This window comes from Chelonia mydas, chromosome 2, assembly GCF_015237465.2.
Source record: "Chelonia mydas isolate rCheMyd1 chromosome 2, rCheMyd1.pri.v2, whole genome shotgun sequence".
NCBI classification, from domain to species: domain Eukaryota; kingdom Metazoa; phylum Chordata; order Testudines; family Cheloniidae; genus Chelonia; species Chelonia mydas.
Window position 1 is genome coordinate 109,587,511 of NC_057850.1, and position 21,612 is coordinate 109,609,122.

The window sequence follows — 21,612 nt, forward strand, 5'->3', positions numbered from 1 at the left end:
ATTCAAGATAGTTAAGTCCAAAGCAGACTGCGAGGCATTACAAAGGGATCCCACAAAACTCGGTCACTGGGCAACAAAATGGCAAATTAAATTCAACGCTGATAAGTGCAAAGTAATGCACATTGGGAAAAACAATCCAAACTATACATACAAAACAAAGGGGTCTCAATTAGCTGTTGGGATCCAAGAAAAAGATCTTGAAGTCACCATAAATAATTCTCTGAAAACTTCTGCTCAATGGGTGCTCCTGTTACGCAATGGGTGAGCGCATGGGACTTATAGAGCAGCGCTGAGTGGAGACCGGCTGAGGTTGTGAATTCAAGCCTCACTTAGAACACTGGTTTTCATTAACCAAATGGCTTCACCCACACATTTAAAAAACAAAACAAAGCAAAAACAGCAGCCAAAAAGGCTAACCATATGTTAGGAACTACTATGAAAGGGACAGAAAATATCATACTACCACTACATAAATCCATGGTGTGTCCACACCTTGAACACTGTGTCCGATTCTCGTCGCCCCATTTCAAAAAGGATATAATGGGAAAGGTTCAGAAAAGAGCAACAAATATGATCAAGGGGATGGAACAACTTCCTTTGAGGAGAAACTAAAAAGATTAGGGCTGGTGAACCTATAAAAGAGATGACTAAAGGGGAATGTGATAGAAGTCTAATAAAATAATGAATGGTGTGGAGAAAGTGAACAGAGAAGTGTTATTGACCCTTTCACACAACACACAGCCCAGGAGTCACCCAATGGAATGAATAGACAGCAGGTTTAATACAAACAAGAGGAAGTATGTTTTCACACAACACACATCTAACCTGGGGAGCTCATTGCCATGGCATGTTGTGATGGCCAAAAGTATAACTGGGCTCAGAAAAAGAACTGGATATGTTCACGGAGGATGGGTTCATCAATGGTCTTAGTCAAGATGGTCAGAGATGCAATTCAATGTTCAGGGCAACCCTAACCTCGACTATCAGAATCCAGGAGTGGAACACTCCATAATTGCCCTGTTCTGTACATTCCCCTCTGAGAGCTTGGCATGGGCCGCTGTCGGAGACACGATACTGGGCAAAATAGACCATGGTCTGACTCAGTATGGCAGCTGTTATGCTTCTGTGTTCTTATAGTAGTAGTCTATTTGAGTACAAGGCAGTAAAAGTGAAAAGTTGTAACAATTGTAACAATGCAGCGTATGCAATGTTATAAAGTCTTTCAAGAAAGCCTACTAGCAGAATACAAACACTTTAGGAAATGATCAGAATGAAGACTCAGAACAATGCGTAGATTTTCTTTATAAACATTTATGACACCTGTTTTTGGTATCCATCTCAGGAGGTTCTATCGAACGCCACAATTTAATAATGCATGTGTTAGAAAATGTTTCTTTTTTTTAAAAAATAAGAAACTGCTAAGCTTTTTATACCCTTCTTATAAATGGAAAATGCTTTAAATGTACCAGGTGTGAATAAAATACAAGTAAATTCATAGGTATGAAACACATTTTAAAACTCATTTGAACTTAGAAATCATTTCAAAATAAAGTTTAAATATCTCTCTTGGAAAAATATGTGTGTGTGCATATATTTATATTTAAAGATTTAAACTGCTATTTATTTATTTATTTATTGAATTATGTAAATAATTATTTGAAACCTGATCTAACTCCCACTGAAGTCAACCTGAATCTTTCCATTTACTTCAGTGGAAAGTGGATTGGGCCCTTGATACACAAAAGAATGGTTACAAAGAGGATGAAGCTAGTTTCCTTTGGGGCTTAACTGTAAATGGTTATGTAATACTGCCACCTTTCCTTCTTATTTTTGCACTGGTAAGTGTAGAGAATGGAACATAACTTTTGAAGAAATCATTCATCAACTCGCTCTGTAAATATTTATTTACATCATAGATGTTTCTTTGGAATTCAGAAGAGTTCTCAAACAACTGCTATAAATTAGGTGCCAACATTAAGTGTTGTCAAAATTTAGGGTGACCAGATGACAAGAACAAAATATTGGGACACATGGGGGGGCAGCCACAGGCTAACTCCCTCACCAGGGCTGGCTCTTGGTTTTTTGCCTCCCCAAGCAAAAAAAAAAAAGCCGTAGAGCCGCCGAAGTAAAATATCGGGACAAATGACACAGGACAAACAACTAAATATCGGGACGTCTGGTCACCCTATCAAAACTGCACATTAAAGGCCAGATCTTCAGAGTTTAGCCTCAGTGTTTTTGAGCAAATTTGTATCCACAGTTATATGTGTCTGCAATTTCCTATCCTATCTTGGTCCCTGATTTGTGGGTGCAATATTGAGATCACAGGAATGGAGACCAAGTAAGGCTAGGCAGAAAATTGGCCTTACATCTTGAAAGGTTCATTTTTCACTATGTTCAAACAAAAATACAAACCCCAAAGGAAAGATAACCTGCTCTAGAATGGACTGCAAGTAAATCAGTGTCTCTATAGGCAAGATATTTACCTCCTCTTCAGTGACCACAGTTGACAGCTGTAGGGGTCATCTATTTAATAGGAAGATTTAACTTAGACAGGAACATATACATATTTCTTGAGTCTGCTTCAAACTAATTTTATTTCCCGTTTACTGTTAAAGTGTATTCTGTTAATATGCCTTCCTATTTTTTACCAGCCATAACGGTGAGCAATGGGGGGGAAGGGGCGGAGAGGAGTGAGCGGGGTGCAGGGTCTTGGGAGGAAGAGGGAGTATGAAGGCTGGGCACAGGGAGAAGGGATGTGGCAGGGGCAGCATAAGGGTGGAGCCTCAGGGAAAAGGGGCAGAGGAGGGGTGGGGCCTCAGGGGCAAGGGCTGGTGGAGGGCCGGAGTTTCAGAGAGAAGGGGCAGCGGAGGGGTGGGGCCTCAGGGGGAAGGAGTGGTGCCGGGAGCCTTCTGCATCTTCTGGACACAGGTACCAGGATACTGGTTGCAGCCTGCGTGGACTGGAGACAGAAGGAGCTGTGAGCGTGACCCTGAGAGGAAGACAAAGCCCAGGGCTTCTTGGGCACAATGCTCGCTGGAGTGGCAGGCTTGAGTATTTTTGAGCAAGGAAACTGCCTGCTGTTATTTGTTTCTACCATGTTCAAGGAAACAGGATGCGGTGTACATATTTTGTAAATTAACAAGTTTACACCAAGAAGTTTACACTCATATCATAAATTTCTCATCCTAATGAAAACAACCTTGCAAGGCCCTGAATATTGGCTAACTCCTCAGGCTAAAGGGGGAACAATAACAGCAACTCTCCCCGCCCCCCTTCCTTATCTATGTAGGAGAAATCTACCAGTATGTGTCACCACAGAGCATATTAACACCATCTCATGGCCATAGCTCTTAAGTTTTTAAAAATTTTCATCTGTTTAAGTAATTGGAGTGCCCATCGCCAAAGACAACAATGCACTGCACACTTCAGCAATAACCATGAACCAGACCCAGTAGTTCAGGTGAAAGGGCAGAGTCTGTGTTGCCTCTATGCTTCTGCTAAACCCTGTCTCCTGAAGCCTTGGAAATGACATCAGATGAGCAAGTGCGCATGAGCAGTACTGTACAGCTTTGCAATCAGGACATGGGTGTCCCCTTACCCAGCATTCTTTTCTGTTAGTGCTAGCTGTCAGCTGGGAGAGAGACAGAGTCCACTGGAGCAAAGATGCCCTTTGTCCTCTTACCCCAGAACAACTGTGGCCAGGTGAGAAAGAGCGATCTCCTCAGCCCAGCACCTACTCACCTCTAGCAAGATTACAGGCTTCTCTTCACTGCAAGCAACCGTTAGCTCAAGTTAACTCCTCTTGTCAGCCTTGCTCCAGTGAGAGCAGCCATGCTGCAAACCAACACTCGAAATATACAGAGAGAGCGGATTAGCAGCACTGAGTGGCCATAGCTACTTCCTATCACGCTCTGAGCTAATTCTCTCAGCTAACCACCTCCGCAACACGGAATCCATGGTATGATTCATTGTGAGGTACAATATAAATCACACAGTATGTGACATGAATAATACTCCAGGAGATCTACTATTTGCTCTTTTTCTCTCTAGAAGACAGACACTAAATATCACAGAGATTGCCACCAGGACTGTAGCTGCTTCCATACAATGAGCAGCAAGCTCTGTGCTGATCTTGTTCTAAAGCTGATTGGAATCGATCAGCTCTCTCCCTCCCCAGCAGGTGTCACTCTGTTCCAGAGAAACGATACTGACTAGTTTGTAAGTATTTTAGCAAACACATTTAGAAAGCACTGGGATCGTTTTATATCGTGAGTTGCCTCCTTTTTTGAATAGTAATCAAAATTTAGGACTAAATCATGGGACAGCACCATTTGGACATGTACTAGTGCTGCAAAAGTTTGTTTTTGGCCTTTATTCTGGACAGCAGCAGCCCATTGCAAATCACCCCCTATCTCCTTTTGACAAATTATTCCTATCCAGAATAGGAATTAATCTCCCCTGACAACTTTCCTTCTGGAATTTCACAGAAACTCCTGCAGCATTAGCTTCTGATCCACTGTTTCTACCTACCTTATTGAGAGTAGTGTGTAGTTGCAGACCAGAGACCAAAGGCAGCTCAGTGACGGCCATGGGAGGGGATGCAGAAGATGGTACGTAGAGCGGGTAAGCATTCAGCACAAGTGACCCAATTTCTGCTGGGTGAGGGTCAGGATTCTCTGGATCCTTGGGATTTGCACAGGTTTGAGGTGTTCTGACCCTGGCTATGCCACTGTTAATCCCTCTCTCTCTCTCTCAAGGAAAGAATGCAGCACAGTTGCTGTACCATCACCAGCATTGATATTTGGCATTAAATGTATCATTTCCATGTGTTTTTGCACAGGAAGGGAGGGTATTGCTCAAAACTTTAATTGGAGAAAACTAAATACACACACACAAAATTTGTCCCTCAGCACAAATCACATTCTTCAAGGATACTTAGCTAAAGAAATTCATGAACATTATTTTTGCTACCTGCCACCAGACAAAGGTAACAGATTCCCAGGAATATAGAAAGAAGAATGAAAATTAAATGAAAATTGCACTTAAATTATTGAATTACTATTTCTAGCCCTAGGCCTCCAATAGGCAATTTCCTACCATTTGGCTATATTTTGCCTACAACAAGCCCATCTATTAAAAGGCAGTACTGTATGTGCTGTTAAGGTGACTAGTTTAGGATGGGGGAAGAAAACAAAATTCCTGGGCTTCTGAGGGTTCTGCCCTCAGTTACATCAGTGTAAATCTAGTGCACACATTACTCTCAGTGGGGATTTTCTGAGATTTACACTGGTGTAACAGAGCAGAATCTGGTCCCCATTGTTTGAAATTTTCAGGCCAACAGCTTTGATTGACTGGCAAGTTCATTTCTAGGCAGATGACAATGGTAGCTCTTTTTTGGACTTGGCTAGAGTTGTTCCCTTTACACTAATATCCTTCCTCTTCAAAGTATATGCGTGCCTGTTTTTGGATCTTTCTCCCACATTCCTCACTTTGTTCAGTTACTCATCTCATGTTGTACTTCTCTCTGACCTAGTTCTTTTTCTCTTCAGAATGTGAGTGATTTATTATTCTTTATCTTATCCTTGCATGTCTCAATTACAACCATGCTAAGGGAAAGCATGTCTTGTTTTAAACTCCATTCCTTTTTGGCAGTTCCAATCTGAAACTTCTATTTCACCTGTGGACGTGTAAATGAATTGGCAGTACACTTTTATAATGCTGCACCAAAGAACCAGATCCAAGCACCTTTGGGGTGGGTTCAAATATGTACCTAGATCAGGATGTGAATTTGGCAAATGACCTCCAACTTCATAATGGCAAGAACAAACCCATTAGGACCTGAACTCCCTCAGACTTTGGGGTGTCCAAAATCTAGATCCAAAATTCTGAAACTTGAGCCTGTCTCTCCTTTATAAGCAGATTTAAGGGCCAAGCAGCTGAGTCCCTGTGAAGGGGTCAACTCACATCTGGCGCCTCCTCATGGTTGGGCATGGTGTAGCAGCTCTCCTTCCACTGGGGTCTCCCGCTAGGGGCTGCTCCACCTCTGTGGAGGCCTGCTTCTTCCTTGTGAGTTGGCCCTCTGGCCAGTTCATTTCCAAGTCTCTACCTTTCACAGAGTAGTCTGTGAACAAAAAACAAGGGGAATTAGCACAAACTGAGTTAGTAAGAGAGAGGGGGGAATGCCTTCTGCTCAGGGGGTATCAGGGTCTGGTCCTCTTTTCACTAGCTCAGTGGTCCTCAAGCAGTGGTTGTCAGGGAAGCTCCTGACATCAGTTAGCCCTTTCCTCAGGAGCTGAGGGTTGTGGGTCTGTTCTCTTCCCTGGTCTGCAAACAAGCCACCTGCCCTGTTCTGCTTTTAAGCTCCTCCTCCAGCCTTTGAATGCCTTGCAGGTGGCTGAGCTCAGATCAGCTTCTTAACCCCTTGTTGTCCAGTGTGGGATAAATATACCCCATCACAATCCCCAAACCAGTCATATTACTTTCTAGAGTGCTTACGTCCATTGTGATTCCCTTTCCACCTGCAATGCTGCACCATCCTCTAACCTACTCCAAGCAAACTGTATGTAATCATATTTTATATGATGAAATAGAAATGCCATCCTTCTAATCTTTCATTAACGGGGAGTGAAAATAAACTTCTTTAGCTTCGCTTGTATTTGAACCCATCAGTGATCACAGCATCTTCCTCTCAGATTTACCTGCTCCCATTCAGAACTGAGTAAGCATATCATTGCAACACTGGGGGCCAGATTCTGCCAGCCTTGCTTAGGCTGAGCCATGCCTTTCTCTGTGTGTAGTCCCATGGGAGCAAATGTGACTACTTTTTTCCTTTTAGTTTCTCTGGATTAGTGGGACCTCTTTCCCCTCTTTCTATTTCTCCATGAGCCTGGCTGCCTTTTCAGTAGTGCTTTGTGGCCCAACAGCCATTTTCAACTAACACTTCCTATTGGAAACACACTGTATTGAAAATATGAATTATTTCCAATTTAAGCAAGTATATAGCCTTAGTCACATGAGTAGTCCCACTGAAGTCAATGCACTTTGGCTATTCTGGGTTGATGTAATCGTCTATCAATGACTGCTAAAAGCAAGGGCACATTACAGCAGCTCTGCGGCTGCTCTGAATTATTCCAAGAACAGGGCAGACCCCTAGCACAGTCTAGAATTAAAGAACAAACCTAACACAGGAATGAAGCACTACTGAATTTGGTCCAAGGGATGAAGTGGTTTCATAACATGGTTTTTGTTAAGAACTCCATGTAAAGAGCTGCACAGAAGTAATTTGCAGTACACAGCGACAAGCTTTATTGATCTACAGAAAGCAGGAACTATACTACTTATTCTTCAGTGCCATCTACTGGCATTTTACCTGTTAACTCTTTACATTTATATAGGCATATCATTTATAGAGCACACCTGTAACAGTTTTTATACTGTGTGTGGTTCTGTCTATGCATGCAAGACCAAACTTTGTTATAACATGATCAGGGCGCTATTGTATAATAGAATAATGTGCCTTGGCATGACACTAGTGGTACAGATGGACCCAACATTAAAAATCTGAATTGAGAGCCTTAAACCAATCTGGGTTTCTACATTGATTTTACTTTTTAATACAACTTGGATGCTTCTTAAGTGATGCTGGGAACTGGTGGTATTTCCTCTGAGAAGCTGATGTTGTCTCTCCTCTGGGCATACTTCAAAAAGAAACCAGCACTTCTCCTCCTAGCACAAGCTGAGAAGGGGCTTGGACGCTTTTAAGCATAGCTACTGAGGAAATCCAAATTGATTTAAGACTCAGGTTTTAACTCAAAAGGCCAACCTTTGGGTTGGGAAAGATTGGGGGAAGGATAAGATTGGTGAGGGAGGGTTAAACACTGTAATGTTTTAGTACAGAAAAATCCCTAAAATCCCTACAGAAAAATCCCAAAAATAGGATTTAAAAGAAAACATTTTATCTCCTTTTCCTTTGTTTTAAAACATATTGAAAAAAAGGTAAAATCAACAGTAGTAACCAGTTGCATTAAGACTGACTTTGGCTCACTGATTTCCCTCTCTTTTTTCTTTTGATTAGGAAGGCACCAGCAAAAGGAAGTCTTGCCCCGGACATCAATGTAGTTCTTTTGTAGATACTATATCTGGATTCAATCGCACCCTTTCCTTACTACCCTCTGTGTTGTGACCAACCTTTGGTTAACTCTGGAAGCGTTATTCCATACAGAGCTGTTGTGTACGAATTCTGGGCTGGTTATTTATGTACTGTAGGGGGTTGTTATGAACAATTATCCTAGGGAGTGGTGAGGAGAGAACAGAGAAGGTAAGCATAACTTACCTTAGTGTACCAGCGAATCCACTTAACCACAATTAGTTTTTTATCCAATTAACACTAGCACTCTTGCCTAAAGTTTCATTATATAAAGGGAAATTTGCCCTTGTGGAATTACTCTGAGATAAAGATCCTACTGATATATAAATAGTGAAACAGGTTTACTCATTATCCCCTACCTCCTCACACAATGATCTAGATATTTTATTTTCTCTTATTTCTTCTGGATTCTATTTACTTTTTAATGAGTGATTTTGAAACTTTTTAATACCTGAACACCTGTTGTAGTTTTTAGTTCCATTCTTCTTCTCCAGAAGCTTTGGATAAATTGATGCTACACTAGAGTGTGGCAGGGATAAGAGATAAATATGAATCAGCAAATGTAGCAAAACCCAATTAAATATTTCCTTATAAAAATAATCGAGTGGAACAGTTAGACTCTGCTCCAAGTCAAAATCTTTACAGTATAACACACTTTTCCTGTCCTCTGATTCAGCTGTGCAGAAGTGACTGCTTCCCTTATCTGGGGTTCTGTTTTGTACCTTGGAAGTCCCTAGAAATATAGAGGCTCAGGAAGAGAGATCACTTGTATCATCTCCTGGAGATGCTTTAGTAAAGTTAGCCTGAGTCATACTTGAACTAGGCTGCGGTTGACCCTCCAGTTCTGGATCAGTCTGTAAGATTGCAAAACGATAGCTTTATGCCAGGTCTACACCAGAAACTTTTGCCAATACAGTAATGTCAGTGAAGGGTATGAGTTTTTCTACAATATTTAGGTATTGGCAAAAGTCATAGCCTAGATGCATTTACACCAGCTTATTTCACTCAGGGAACTGGAATAAAGGCGCACCTGCCAAAGCCCTCTTTTGCCGGCTTCTGTCTGCACTAGGAGGGTTTGCCAGTATAGCTATACAGGCAAACCCAGATATACTGGCAAACCCTTTCCAGTGTAGACAAGGCCTAATTAGTCTATTCTCTGGGGCTTCTGATTAAAATCTTGGCTCTGCTTGACTACAGTACTGTTTTTGTCAGAAGTCATTTTAGACACTAAAGCCTATTTCATCCTCGTGTGACAGCCACCATCTTGGCTGAGGCACCTGGGCCCTTCAGAGCTAAAAGCATGAGCAGCTAGAGCTTGAGCTAAAGAGCCAGTGCTCTCCAGTGGGGTGGTAACCAACTCACCTCTTCTATGGATTGGCACAGAGGGGAATAGGTAACTGTGGGTTACCCTGCCTGAAAACAATTTTCTCCTCCCATCTCCCACCCGTACCGTACCCTCTTCTAGCCCCAGAGATGTGTGTCTCTAGACACAGGAGAGCTACCCAAAAGACTTGATTGCTCCATGACCAGCTATTTACCCTTTAGAAATTACATCATGTCTCTTGCCCTTTTTTCCCCCCTCCCCAGCCATTCGTGGAAGCACTAGCTCCCTTCATGGGCTATTTAACCTTTCTGGAAATGCTGACTTACTAAAGCAGTGTGACAGGTAAAAGGAAGCCAGTGAGAGAAGGTGTTTACTAACTGATAGCTCTCACTAGCAAGGGAACCTGCCAATCAGAGGTGCTGTCTGCCACTCTACATACCCATGACTACGTTGGGATATTAATATACTAAATAGGAAAAATAATAGTTAGTGATCATGCAGTTTACTTAATATAACACTAGGTGGAGCAGTGGGCAAATGTCTTTATCTTTTCATTATTCATAATGGAGCACTGCAGTTTTTAGATAGTACGGCTGGGACCTGAGACACAAAACTGAGCTCCAGCTCAGTCCTTTCTCAGAGCTCAGGGGTCTCTTGGTCTCTTACATGCTAACACCACACTTTAAATCCTAGTCTAGACAAGGCACAAAAGAGCAACTCTAATATGAGCACCTAGCACACCAGCAGTGGTGGCCCGTGACATAGGCAGTCAGACCTAGTGGTGAGGGCAGTGGGGGTCAGGCCTAGTGGTCAGAGCAGGAGTCAAGAGCCAGGGTTCATAGCCATAGTCAAGGCAAACATCAGAGCTGGTGTCAAAGTCAGGAATGAAGCCAACAATCGGAGCTGGAGTCAGAGCTTGCAGTGTGGGTAGAAGTGGGAATCTGGAAGAAAGCAGGAACAGGACAGGAAGGCAGGGATCAGGAACAAGGCAGGAAGCCAAAATGCAGGAGTCACATGAGAAGGTAGGGTCCAATACAACAGCCAGGCCTCCTTCGGGCTTAAATAGCAAATCTGAGCTCATTGGAGAAGTCAGATGTCTCTACCAATCAGGCATTTCATGAGTGGTGTCTATGACAACCTGGGCTCCTCCAGCCCACACTCTTCACTGGTACCAGTAAGCTGCCAGGTGGTGGCTACAGACTGAGGACTGTCTGGGGACTTGCAGACCTGGGTCTGAGATCCATGAGCCCTCAACTGCACTTTGTGTTAAAAAAACAAATGTGGTGTATAAACACAGAGACAAAGGAAAAAAGTTAACAAAATCCAACTTGTGTACTTGACCAACACATCAGCAGCCACAGAGTGATGCACAGCATCATGGGCCCAAAAGTAATTTGCGGAGAAACATACCTTACATTTATATCCAGTTGTTCACATTGGTGCTCGATGCGCTTACAGAAAACATCCAGAGAGTGGCACCCCGGTGCACGCTTTTTGCGGATGATGCAGTGCATCTGTGGGAGAGCAAAGAGGAAGTGGATGAAGGTTCAGAGAGATGGAGGTGTGGACTTGAAAGAAATGGCATGAAAATCAGCAGAAGTAACACAGAGTATACAGTCTGTAGATTTGATACCATCTTGCAGGAAGACAGTGAGACTGGGGACAACAAATCCAGTAGGCCAGCCATTACCAAAGGTAGAGAAGATCAAGCACCTAGGTTTGATAGTACAGGAAAATGGTGAACTCAGCAATGTATTAAGCAGAACAGGAAAGGCATGGACTAAATGGAGAGAAGCGAGTAGCGTAACCTGTGATAGGAGAATGCCTATCAAACTGAAAAGTAAGATCAAGACAGTACCCTTTTGTCTGAATCCAAATGCTAAGCACTGAGGAAGAGACCGGAGCAGATCCTGAATGCAGTGGAAATGAAAATGTTAAGATGGATGGTTGGAGTTACAAGGATGGACCATACTTGGAATGAATGAATTACGTCAAGTGTGAAGTTGGTACCAATTATAGAAAAGCTGAGGAAATCCATGTTTAGGTCATTTGGGCACATGAAAAGAAGATCAGACAAATATATAGGAAACAGACTATTAAATGTAGAAGTGGAGGGTAAGAGAAGAATTGGAAGACCCAGAACTACATGGATGGGTGCTATACAAAGGATTAGACTGGCAGTGAAGTTTGCGAGAAACTGCTTCAAGACAGACTGGAATAGAGAAGAAGGACTTGAAGTGCTGGCCCCATATAGATGGGACTAAGGCTGTAAGAAGATTTATGTTCAGCAGTAGCTCAAAAGTCTTAAATTCCTCTACTGACATAAATTAAATAATCTTCATGGCACATACACAAGTATTACACCCACTTCACAATGCTGTCTATGCCATCCCATTTTAAAAGAAACACTTTACCTAGCACTTTCTCCAACTGGCAATTTAGACGACAAATTCTGCATACTTTGATCCACTTTTTCTACATTTTTACAGATCCAGTTAAAAATAGACCTAAGCCAGTGCACTGACCACACACCAAATTCTGCATCTGTCTAACATGATAAGTATTATTTTAGTGTTCAGCTATTTTAAATGGTGATTGCTCTGATTCATGAAAAGACTCTTTTTCACTCACTTTTTTTTTTACATTGATAACAATGCGCTAATGATTCTTGGTTGACAAAGCCATGCACAAATTTAGCAATGCATTATTTCACTTGATGGATTGGTACATGTGAGAACAGATAATAAGCAATCTAAATCCTACAGGGTAGAGCTGTCATAGTAATCCATATATTCCTCTTATTTGATTAATTGGTGTAGCAGTAGGAATAGCTCTAGCACTTCATCAAGCTCAGATACAGTATATGCTATTACATGGAAGGTTCTGGGAAGCCCAGGAGATTGATAATATAATTGGGTCTGACTTGTTGATGGAAATAAATAAATAGTTCTAATAATACATATACAAAAGGCTTAAATTCGGTCTCCTAGTCAGAAACTATTCGACCTGTGTCATGTAATAACAAAACTGGAGCACAAACCTCCCATGTATCAGCAAGGGAAAAAGAAAAACAGGTAGTATAAACACATCACATGTGGGGAGGGACACATCTGCTACACAAGCAATTAAGGGAAAAACTTGCATAAAAAGCATCCTAAGAAAGGGATGAAGATCCTGATTGCTTCTCCTTAAACAAGTCTGCACAATCTGAGACTCAACAAAAATGTAAAATCCTTTAGGAAGCTTATAGAGTCATCTTGTAGTATGTAATGTAATAAATTGGTTAATGTTTGCACTACTGGATGGAATAAAAACTGTTCACCTATGTGTTTGTCATAAACCCCATGCTGTTACTACAAAAGAGAATGCCCTTCTATGCTCATGTGACAGAGGTCTGGGTGGAGCAGGAGGATTTGAATTCTGTTAATGTTTTACTGTGCTATGTTTTGGGACAGCAAAATAGCTGCTTTATTGATTTGGGACAGCCAGAATGTTGTGCTTGAGAATGTAGATTGAAGCAGCTCTGTGCATTTAAATCGGTTTGTGTACATTCTGAATGTCATGCTGGCCTGTTTAATATAATTATTGGAGTTTGTTTTCTGATCACTTCAGATATGTTTTTTTTAAGGGTGGGCGGTTGTGGGGAGGCATCAGTATTGTTATTTTGCCCAGCCACCTCCTAGGAACTAACTTTAACATCTGTAACCTTCTCCTGGCAATTGTGTGTGTTCTAACAGCAAGGGGCCTGAGAGCTGTGATAGATCCCATTTAATCTTTTGAGAAGCATCTAAATTCTGTGGGATAGCTTGTTTTCTTTTCCCATCTAAGGACAGGCAGGAGCCATTTTCCTCTGTTAGACCTTGAAATGATGCTTCATGCTTTTGTCACATAATTAAAATTAGATTATTGCAACTCCCTGGCCCTAGAGCCTTGTAAATGTTCCAGCTGGCCCATAGGCTCATAGTAAAAGGGATGCTCTAAGCATATTTTTTCCTCTTTCCTCACTCATCTGTCCTGAAATCACTGCACTCTGCCAACTAAATGTATTTGCTTATTGCTTTCTAAGGGCAACGAGCACACAGTTAGAGATTTACATGCTGAGAGCCAAAGTTTGTCCCAGGCTTTCCTTGAAATAGTCCGGATCCAAGAACAGCTTTTAATACATTTGCTCCTTGTTGGTGAAGTTCGCTTCTACTGCAAGGGAGGTGGCTAAAAGGGGGGAAAGCAGGCTGTCTCAGCGTTGAGTTCAACAGGACTACAGACGTGGTTCTGTGTTTGCAGGATTGGGCTCTTACGTTCATTGACTGAGGATTGAGACTCCCTGGAAAAATAATGCAGCTACTTAATCCCCTTCTATAAACTAGGTTATACTTGCAAACTGATGAAGAAATTTACAGTTTCGATTCCCATCAACAAACCCCCTCCCTGCCCCGCAAAAAAAAAAGAAAGAAAGAAAGAAAGAAAGAAACCCAAACCCAAGCAACGGTGGGCTTTTTTGTTTTTACTAAACCTAAGTATCCTGGATCGAATATGCTTTTTTTGTCTGGCAGAGTTTTTCAGTTTTTTTGTCAAATGTGATCAGTGAACATTAGTCCCAAATTTACTACTGACCTGTTCTACAATATACAGCATTTGCGTAAGACCCCACGACCATTAACTGACTCAATTCAAAATCACTTTGATTGTGTGAGATTTACTGAACGTAGCTGTGTAGCTTATCAAATAAACGTTCGCAATGGCGAGGCTGATTTATTGTTAACATGGGAGAAAACTAGGCTTTGAAGGATTTGATGTTTACTGGTAAATGTTGGGAAAGGTTGATTTCACCAGACACACACAAACCGACCATGGAATATTTCCCTCAATAATATCTGAAATGTACATGTTGGCAAAGTAAGAAAAATGCTGCTTGGGAACTTATTAGGGTTTGATCTCAGGGGTATTTACTTTTTTTGACATTTGACGTTGACAATTTGTGTTTTAACAGGTATAAAGCTTTACCTTTTTGAATCTCAGCACCTACTGTCATTAAATAATTACTGTCTGCCCCCCCCCACCGCATTGTCTGACCCTGCCTTCCATAATTTCCCACAACTGAGAAACCTTAAATAGATTTAAAAAAATTAAAAATCCTTTAAACGAAACATTGATGATATCCATCAAAATGATAAAAAATAAACTCAAATTCTTCCAAGCCCGGTGATAACTAAACTACCATAGAGGGATGACAGCATTTTAAAGCAAAAGAATAAGAGTATTGTTTAAACTTGGACAGGATCACCAGCCTCTCTGTTCACATGTGCCAAGAAGCACAAACAGAAGGTATGCTCCACAACCACCATCATCTCCTCTGTGCTGTGCTAACAATGCATTTGCTAAAACATATTTTGCAGGCCTGGCTGGCCAGAAGCAGACACTGTAGATACAATACCAGTACAGAAATAGCCTACTAAGCAATACATCCTAATTTATGCTACACATTATTAGACATGTTAACAATCTGCACTACAGCATTTAATCCTCTCTCTGTCCAATCACTTTTCTGGGTGGTCACTTGTCTACTCAGGCACTGATTCCCTATTATATGGTGCCATCATCAGCCATGCTCTTGATTTAAACTCCTGAGGACAGAATTGCTGAGCACCAAGACTCCAGTTAAAGCCAGTGGGAGGCACAGGTCTTTAGCAGCTCTGAAGACCAAGCCCTTAGTGCCTATGAAAAGCTTGTCTTTACTGTACACTCTTTTACACTCAGTGGGTTTTCCAGGTGCCTACAGCAGTACAATTTGTGTTTGTTGGCAACCACAAGTGACCACAATCCCCATGTCTTATTTTCCTGTACTGTGAGGCCATTTATTAGCACACAAGTGTTAACAGGTGCGAACAATTGTAGCATGCCAATGCAGAGAACACACTTGCTACAGCAGAGGTGGCATTTGCAGTGCTCTGCTGGCTTCCCAAGGCAGCCATCTTTTCTTGGCACTCACACCACAGCAGTGCTGGCATACCACCTTTGAACAGGCATGTCAGCCTCACAGACATGCATGAGTGTAGAAGTCAAGACACCATGTATCAGCATCTGATGTGTACCCTGAGGGCAGATTTCCCAACCTGAAATGTCAAAGCAGCTGTCCATCTGGAGGTATGTCTCCATGGTGAAGAGAATGTGTTGCCTCTGAGATCAGACTTGGATTAAAACCAAATGGATATTGAATCCATCAAAATTTCAGTGTCCCCCATCTCAGAAACATTAGGGCCTTCTGACCGTCTTTTTCTTCCACCACTCAATCCGCTTTCCAGCACAGTGAGCTGAGCACTGATCAGACTGGACATCATGGGTGCAAACTGGCCAGCGTTGCCAGGTGCTGCTTCCACCTCACAGGAGGCAAGTGCCTGGAGAGCAGTGCTCAATGTTTTTCCTCAAACGCAGGGTCTAGAGCCTGGTGCTCAAGAATCTTGCTTTAACCTGCCATTGTCTGTGCTGGATTTCCTTCAGATATCAAAATCAAATAGTGACTACCACCAGGTACTGAGGCAGAGTGGTAGTGGAGAGGGTGGAGGACTGGATCTTAGGAGACCTGGGTTTTATTCCTGGCTCTGCCACAGATCTGCTGGGTGACCTCGGGCAAGTCACTTCACTTCTCTGGGCCTCTATCAAGCAGGAGGGGCTCATCAGCCACAACAAGCAGTCCATCTACAAGGAAAACTCTCATTTCAAACCAAAACATCAGGCGGGCCAGCCAGTTTGAAAGAGTGTGCCAGTCACACATGCTTTGAGGGTATGTACTGCTGACTCCGGCTAATGGGACAAGGTGAAGATGCAGTGAGCAAGCCATCCAGGTACTATGCAGGAGGGAAAGAGGTATTAAAAGATGCTCTTTGCTGACCCTAGGCAAGGCTGCGTGCTGCTGCTTCAGAAAGACCTGAAAGAGCCCTATTAATTTCAGCATGTTGAAAACTCAACTGAGGGGCCTAATTTTTGACCATACTTACACCGACTTTATGTTGGAGTAACTTACTGAATTCAATAGAGTCAGTCGCTGACGTATATCTGAGGAAATTTAGACCCACTAGGTGTTAAACACCTACAGCATAAGCAACAATGTGATGCCTCTAAATTATAGAATTGTAGCATGGAAAACACTGGGTTAAACAAAAGGAGGTGGATACTTTATAACTGCACTAAAATGGGCAAGAAGATAAACCATTTATCGATGACAAGTAATTTTATGTTAGTTCTTCGGAGTTTACTGTGATCAACATTTTCTCATCCAAAATAGCACAAGTGCCTTTTAATTTAGGGCATCTGGACACTGGTCTAATCAGAGCCTCATACCCCTGACACAGTAAAATCTGCCCCTACTGTGCATGCTCTAGTTTTCATTCACCAGGCAAGACATAACTATTATCCTTGCATTTTAACTCTGTCCTAATGCAAAATACAACTTCTAGTTCAGTTTAAAATAGACATGGCAAGAACACTTGGCATGCCCTGCATTCCTGTCAACAAGTGATAATCAAATTTCCTTGCAGTGCTAAGGCCGACCAGAAGACTTTTCTTTAACCCATCGGGTTACCACATCATGCTGAATTTCTGAGACACAGATGACATTTTTTCCTTGTGCTAATGAGTAAAAAAGAGAAAGTACATACTTGGAGTGGGAGGAAATCATACTTCTCTGCAATGTTTCAGGGATAATGTTACTATAACTGAAAGATCAGATAATTTCTCTATTTTATTCAGTTTGTTTATTTTGTAGTCAGTTTTACTATTTCCCATGTATAACTAGTCACTTTATCCCATTGTTTTTGCAAATCACACAGCAACAGGGAAGAGCAAAGCAGGAAATGTGATGGTTAAAACACAGCACTGCAGTGGGACTCAGGCAGGTGTAAAAGCTGAAACTACTTTTAACTCATTTGTTGTAATAGATGGTACCAAACTGATAGTATCCGCTAAGAAATTGCTAGGGAAGTGACAACCAGGTGCCAAAGTGAGAACTTGGAGAGACACGCTTCTTTTGGAAGGGAGTAGTGCCTCAGAACCTGGACCTAAAGCAGCACTATTTGCCAGGGAAAGGGAGAGAGAAAACAAAGGTGGAGGAGGAAGAGAAGTTATCATCATCTTCCCCATGGTCTCCTTATAGAAATGTTTGTCAGAAACAAACAGGTCTGCGCAATACTTGGTTAAAATTATCAGTGTTTCTCACTCACTTGTGATCCAGACCAAGCAGAGTACTAACCATATCCAAAATAGCATAGCATTTCCTATTCCCGAAGAGGGGAAAAGGGTACACTGACGTAACAGTTTCCAACAGCTGTCATAACAGCATGCACAGAGTCATTTTGGAACTGATGGACAACTGCCTCTTGCACATAAAGTGCTGGAGGTGTCAGCTTCCCACGACGGCAAGTTTCCAGCTTCTACTCTGGCTACTGTGTTATCAAAGCATAATCTTTCTGACACTGTCTCAGTCCTCACTTTAGGGAATTTGCTTGTCCTTTTCTGGCTTTGCCAAGGCAGACAAATGTTTATTTCCACCCCTCTCATTTATTTTATTTGGCTTGTTTCACCTTTTTCTCATAAACTAATTCAGACACAATGGTCCTCTTCACATAGATGTGTGAACACAGCAAATGCAGGAGGTCACTGTTTTTTTTATTAAGCAAATTCTCGTGTCATACAAAAGTTCCAGATTTCTGCTAAAAATGGCATCAAGGACAAAAGTCGCTAGTTATCATGGCAACAGGTACACTTAGAGATTTTAAAATATAGGACTAAATCCTGAAGCCCTTGCTTTCTATTTACTCAGACCACCGCTCACAGATTCAGTGCAACCATGCCTGAGTGAGGGCTGAGTAAAACCTGAGTAAAGACCTCAGGATTAGGCATCACAGAATTTAAAAGATCGTAAGTGCATAATGGTCTCCAGGGGCTGGATTGCTCTCGCTCACAGAAGAACACCACTGGGGAGGAAAATCCTGGGGTTTAGAGTTTTTCCCAGATCATTGTGGCAGGGGAGGGGGGGAAGATATGTTGCCCCACACACCCAGAACTGGGGAAAGGGGTTCCCCAGGCCCCCAGAAACCAAAGTTCCCCCAAATCAAGTGGCATCTGCCAGAGCCCAGGTCCATCTGCATGGACATCCTGTTCCTCTCCATCTGTTCTGTGAACCCACCTCCTTGGCAGCAAGGTTTCAAGGGAGAGATTCTGCCAGTGCTTCCCCTGCCTCCTACTGCCTGTTAGGAGTGAAAGAGAGCAAAAGTCCCCCAGCACGGACTGCTTCATGGGAAGCATGATGCCATCTCAGGATGCATTAAGTTTTCTGTAGATTCCCAATGAGGAGATAGTGGAGGGGAGGCTTAACAATCACCCTCAGCCTCTCCCCGCATATGGATCTCCAGGCCCCTGGACTCTGGCTCTCCATAGGTCTGGGAACATTTTGGAGACTATTGTGATTTCTGTGCTGCGAGGGTGAGATCTGCACCTGGAGGGCATAACCTGTTCTTCTATCTCTACTGATATTGGCTGAAGAGATAACTTGCCTTTTTTTGTGCTTAGGACCTTCAGTGCAGGGGGCTGGACTAAATGACCTCTCAAGGTCCCTTTTAGCCCTACATGTCGATCATTGTGTGATTGTACACAAGCCCCTCAGGAAAGCTATTTGGAACAAAAACTAAACTTTTTTGAAGCTGCCCCCTGGATTCCCTCTTGCAGATGGTGACAGACTTTACAAAAAAAAAGAAAAAGAAAAAAAAGAGTCCAATGCAGAAGATCATCAAAGAGCTTCAAATTCCCCCAAAGCAGGCATGATCTGGAAAAATGTAGGAAGAGTCAGGACAAAGACAAAGCACTACATGCACTACCATGGAATTACAAAGCAGACTACTACAGAACACTGATCCTAAGCAAATGATGTTGTGAGCAGTGGTAACTCACTGCTGGCAAAAGTCTTCACTGCATTGCATCCAAATGTATACATCTCAGTAGATGTCTGTCATCTGCAAATGCTGTTGGCACATAAGCTTCATCTCAACTTGCAGGGAGCTTGGAAAGGTTTGCTGAAAGATTCCCATACCTTCTCCCCCAATGACAAAGTCTGCCATATGTATTGTTGCACCTGACCCTATGAGGGCTGACACTTTTAGAGATGCACTGACTTCACACACTTCAGTGAGAGTAGAAGTTACACGGGATTGGAATAGGAATTAGAGATGGAAAAGACTCATTAGACACTGTATTCCATGTCCTTGCCAATGCAGCATGGTTTCCTAGACTGTACTTTCTTGTACTTCACCCAGTCTAATTGTAAATGACTCAGATAACAAAACTCTCATGACTTCCCTTGGGGATATGCACAGCCTACTAGATTTTGCAGCTAGGAAATTTTTCCTGATACTTACTAGGAGTGATATTAGAGAAGCACTTTGAAGCCCCAACCAAGAATCCCATTGTACTAGTTGCTGTACAATGCAGCCTGTCTCCTAGTAGGAGACAGTCCCTGCCTAAACATACTTGTAATCCAAACAACAGCAATTTTCAATTGACTTTGGAGCACTGGGGAAGTTCCAGAAGACTGAAGAATGCTAATGTTGTGTCAGTTTTTAAAAGGGTAAGCAGGATGACCCCGGTAATTATAAACCTGTTGGCCTGATATCAGTTCTGGACAAGAGAATGGAGCAGCTGATACTGGACTCGATTAATAAAGAATTAAAAGAGGGTAATGTAATTAATGCAAATCAACATGGGCTTTCGGAAAATAGATCCTGTCAAATTGATTTCATATTTTTTTAACGAGATGACAAATCCGGTTGATAAAGGTAATAGTGTAAATGCAATATACTTAGACTTCTGTAAGGCATTTGACTTGATACTGCATGACATTTTGATTAAAAAACTAGAACGATACAAAATTAAAATAGTACACATTAAATGGATTAAAAACTAGCTAGCTGATAGGTCTAAAAATGTAATTATAAACAGGGGATCATCATCAAATGGGTGTGTTTCCAGTGGTGTCCTGCTGGAATCGTTTCTTGACCCCGAGCTGTTTAACATTTTTATCAAGGACCTGGAAGAAAATATAAAATCATCCCTGATAAAGTTTGCAGATGACATGAAAATTGGGGGGGAGTGGTAAATAATGAAGAGGACAGAGGTCACTGATACAGAGTTCGACTAACTAGGCCCAAGCAAACAATATGCATTTTGGGTAGGCTAAATGTAAATGTATACATCTATGAACAAAAAACGTAGGCCATTCTTTCCTGGCAAGTGGATAATCAGCTGGACATGAGCTCCCAGTATGTGGCCAAAAGAGCTAATGTGATCCTGGAGTGCATAAACAAGGGAATCTCAAGTAAAAGGAGAGAGGTGATTTTACCTCTATATTTGGCAACTGCTGCGGAAATACTGTGTCCAGTTCTGATGCTTTTAATTCAAGAAGGATGTTGATAAATTGGAAAGGGTTCAGAGAAGAGCCACGAGAATGATTAAAGGATTAGAAAACATGCCTACAGTGATAGGCTCAAAGAGCTCAATCAATTTACCTTAACAAAGAGAAGGTTAAGGGGTGACTTGATTACAGTCCATAAGTATCTGCATGGGGAGCAAATATTTAATAATGGGCTCTTCAGTCTACCAGAGAAAGGTATAACATGTTCCAACGGCTGGAACTTGAAGCTAGACAAATTCAGGCTGTAAATAAGACGTACATTTTTAATAGTGAGAGTAATTAGCCATTGGAACAATTTTCCCAGGGTTGTGGTGGATTCTCCATCACTGACAATTTTTAAATCAAGATTGGAAGTTTTTGTAAAAGATCTGCCCTGGGAATTATTTGGGGGAAGTTCTATGGCCTGTGTCGTATGGGAGGTCAGGCTAGATGAGCACAGTGGTCCCTTCTGGCCTTGGAGTCTATGAACAAACAAGACAAACAAAGGGCAGGGAACTGAGGCACAGAGGGGTAAAGTCCCCAATCCCAAAAACACTTATGCACGAGGAGTTTCACTGATTTTGGTGGACCTCCTCACATGCTTAAGGGCAAGTATGCGCATAAGTATGTGGCCTAAGTGAATTGCACATGGATACACAGGAAGTCTGTAGTGGAGCAGAAAAATAAACCCAGATCTCCCGAGGC

The 21,612-nt window shown here is 42.1% G+C and overlaps 1 protein-coding gene across 1 annotated transcript in view; it reads right to left on the reverse strand.

Annotated features, from left to right (window-relative positions):
• Positions 1-21,612, reverse strand: part of LOC122464534 — a 41,833-nt gene that overhangs the window by 2,688 nt on the left and 17,533 nt on the right. The window contains exon 2 of the mRNA XM_043540077.1: positions 5,968-6,124. Within this exon, the coding sequence (XP_043396012.1) occupies positions 5,968-6,124 (157 nt within the window). The remainder of the gene's footprint in view (positions 1-5,967; positions 6,125-21,612) is intronic.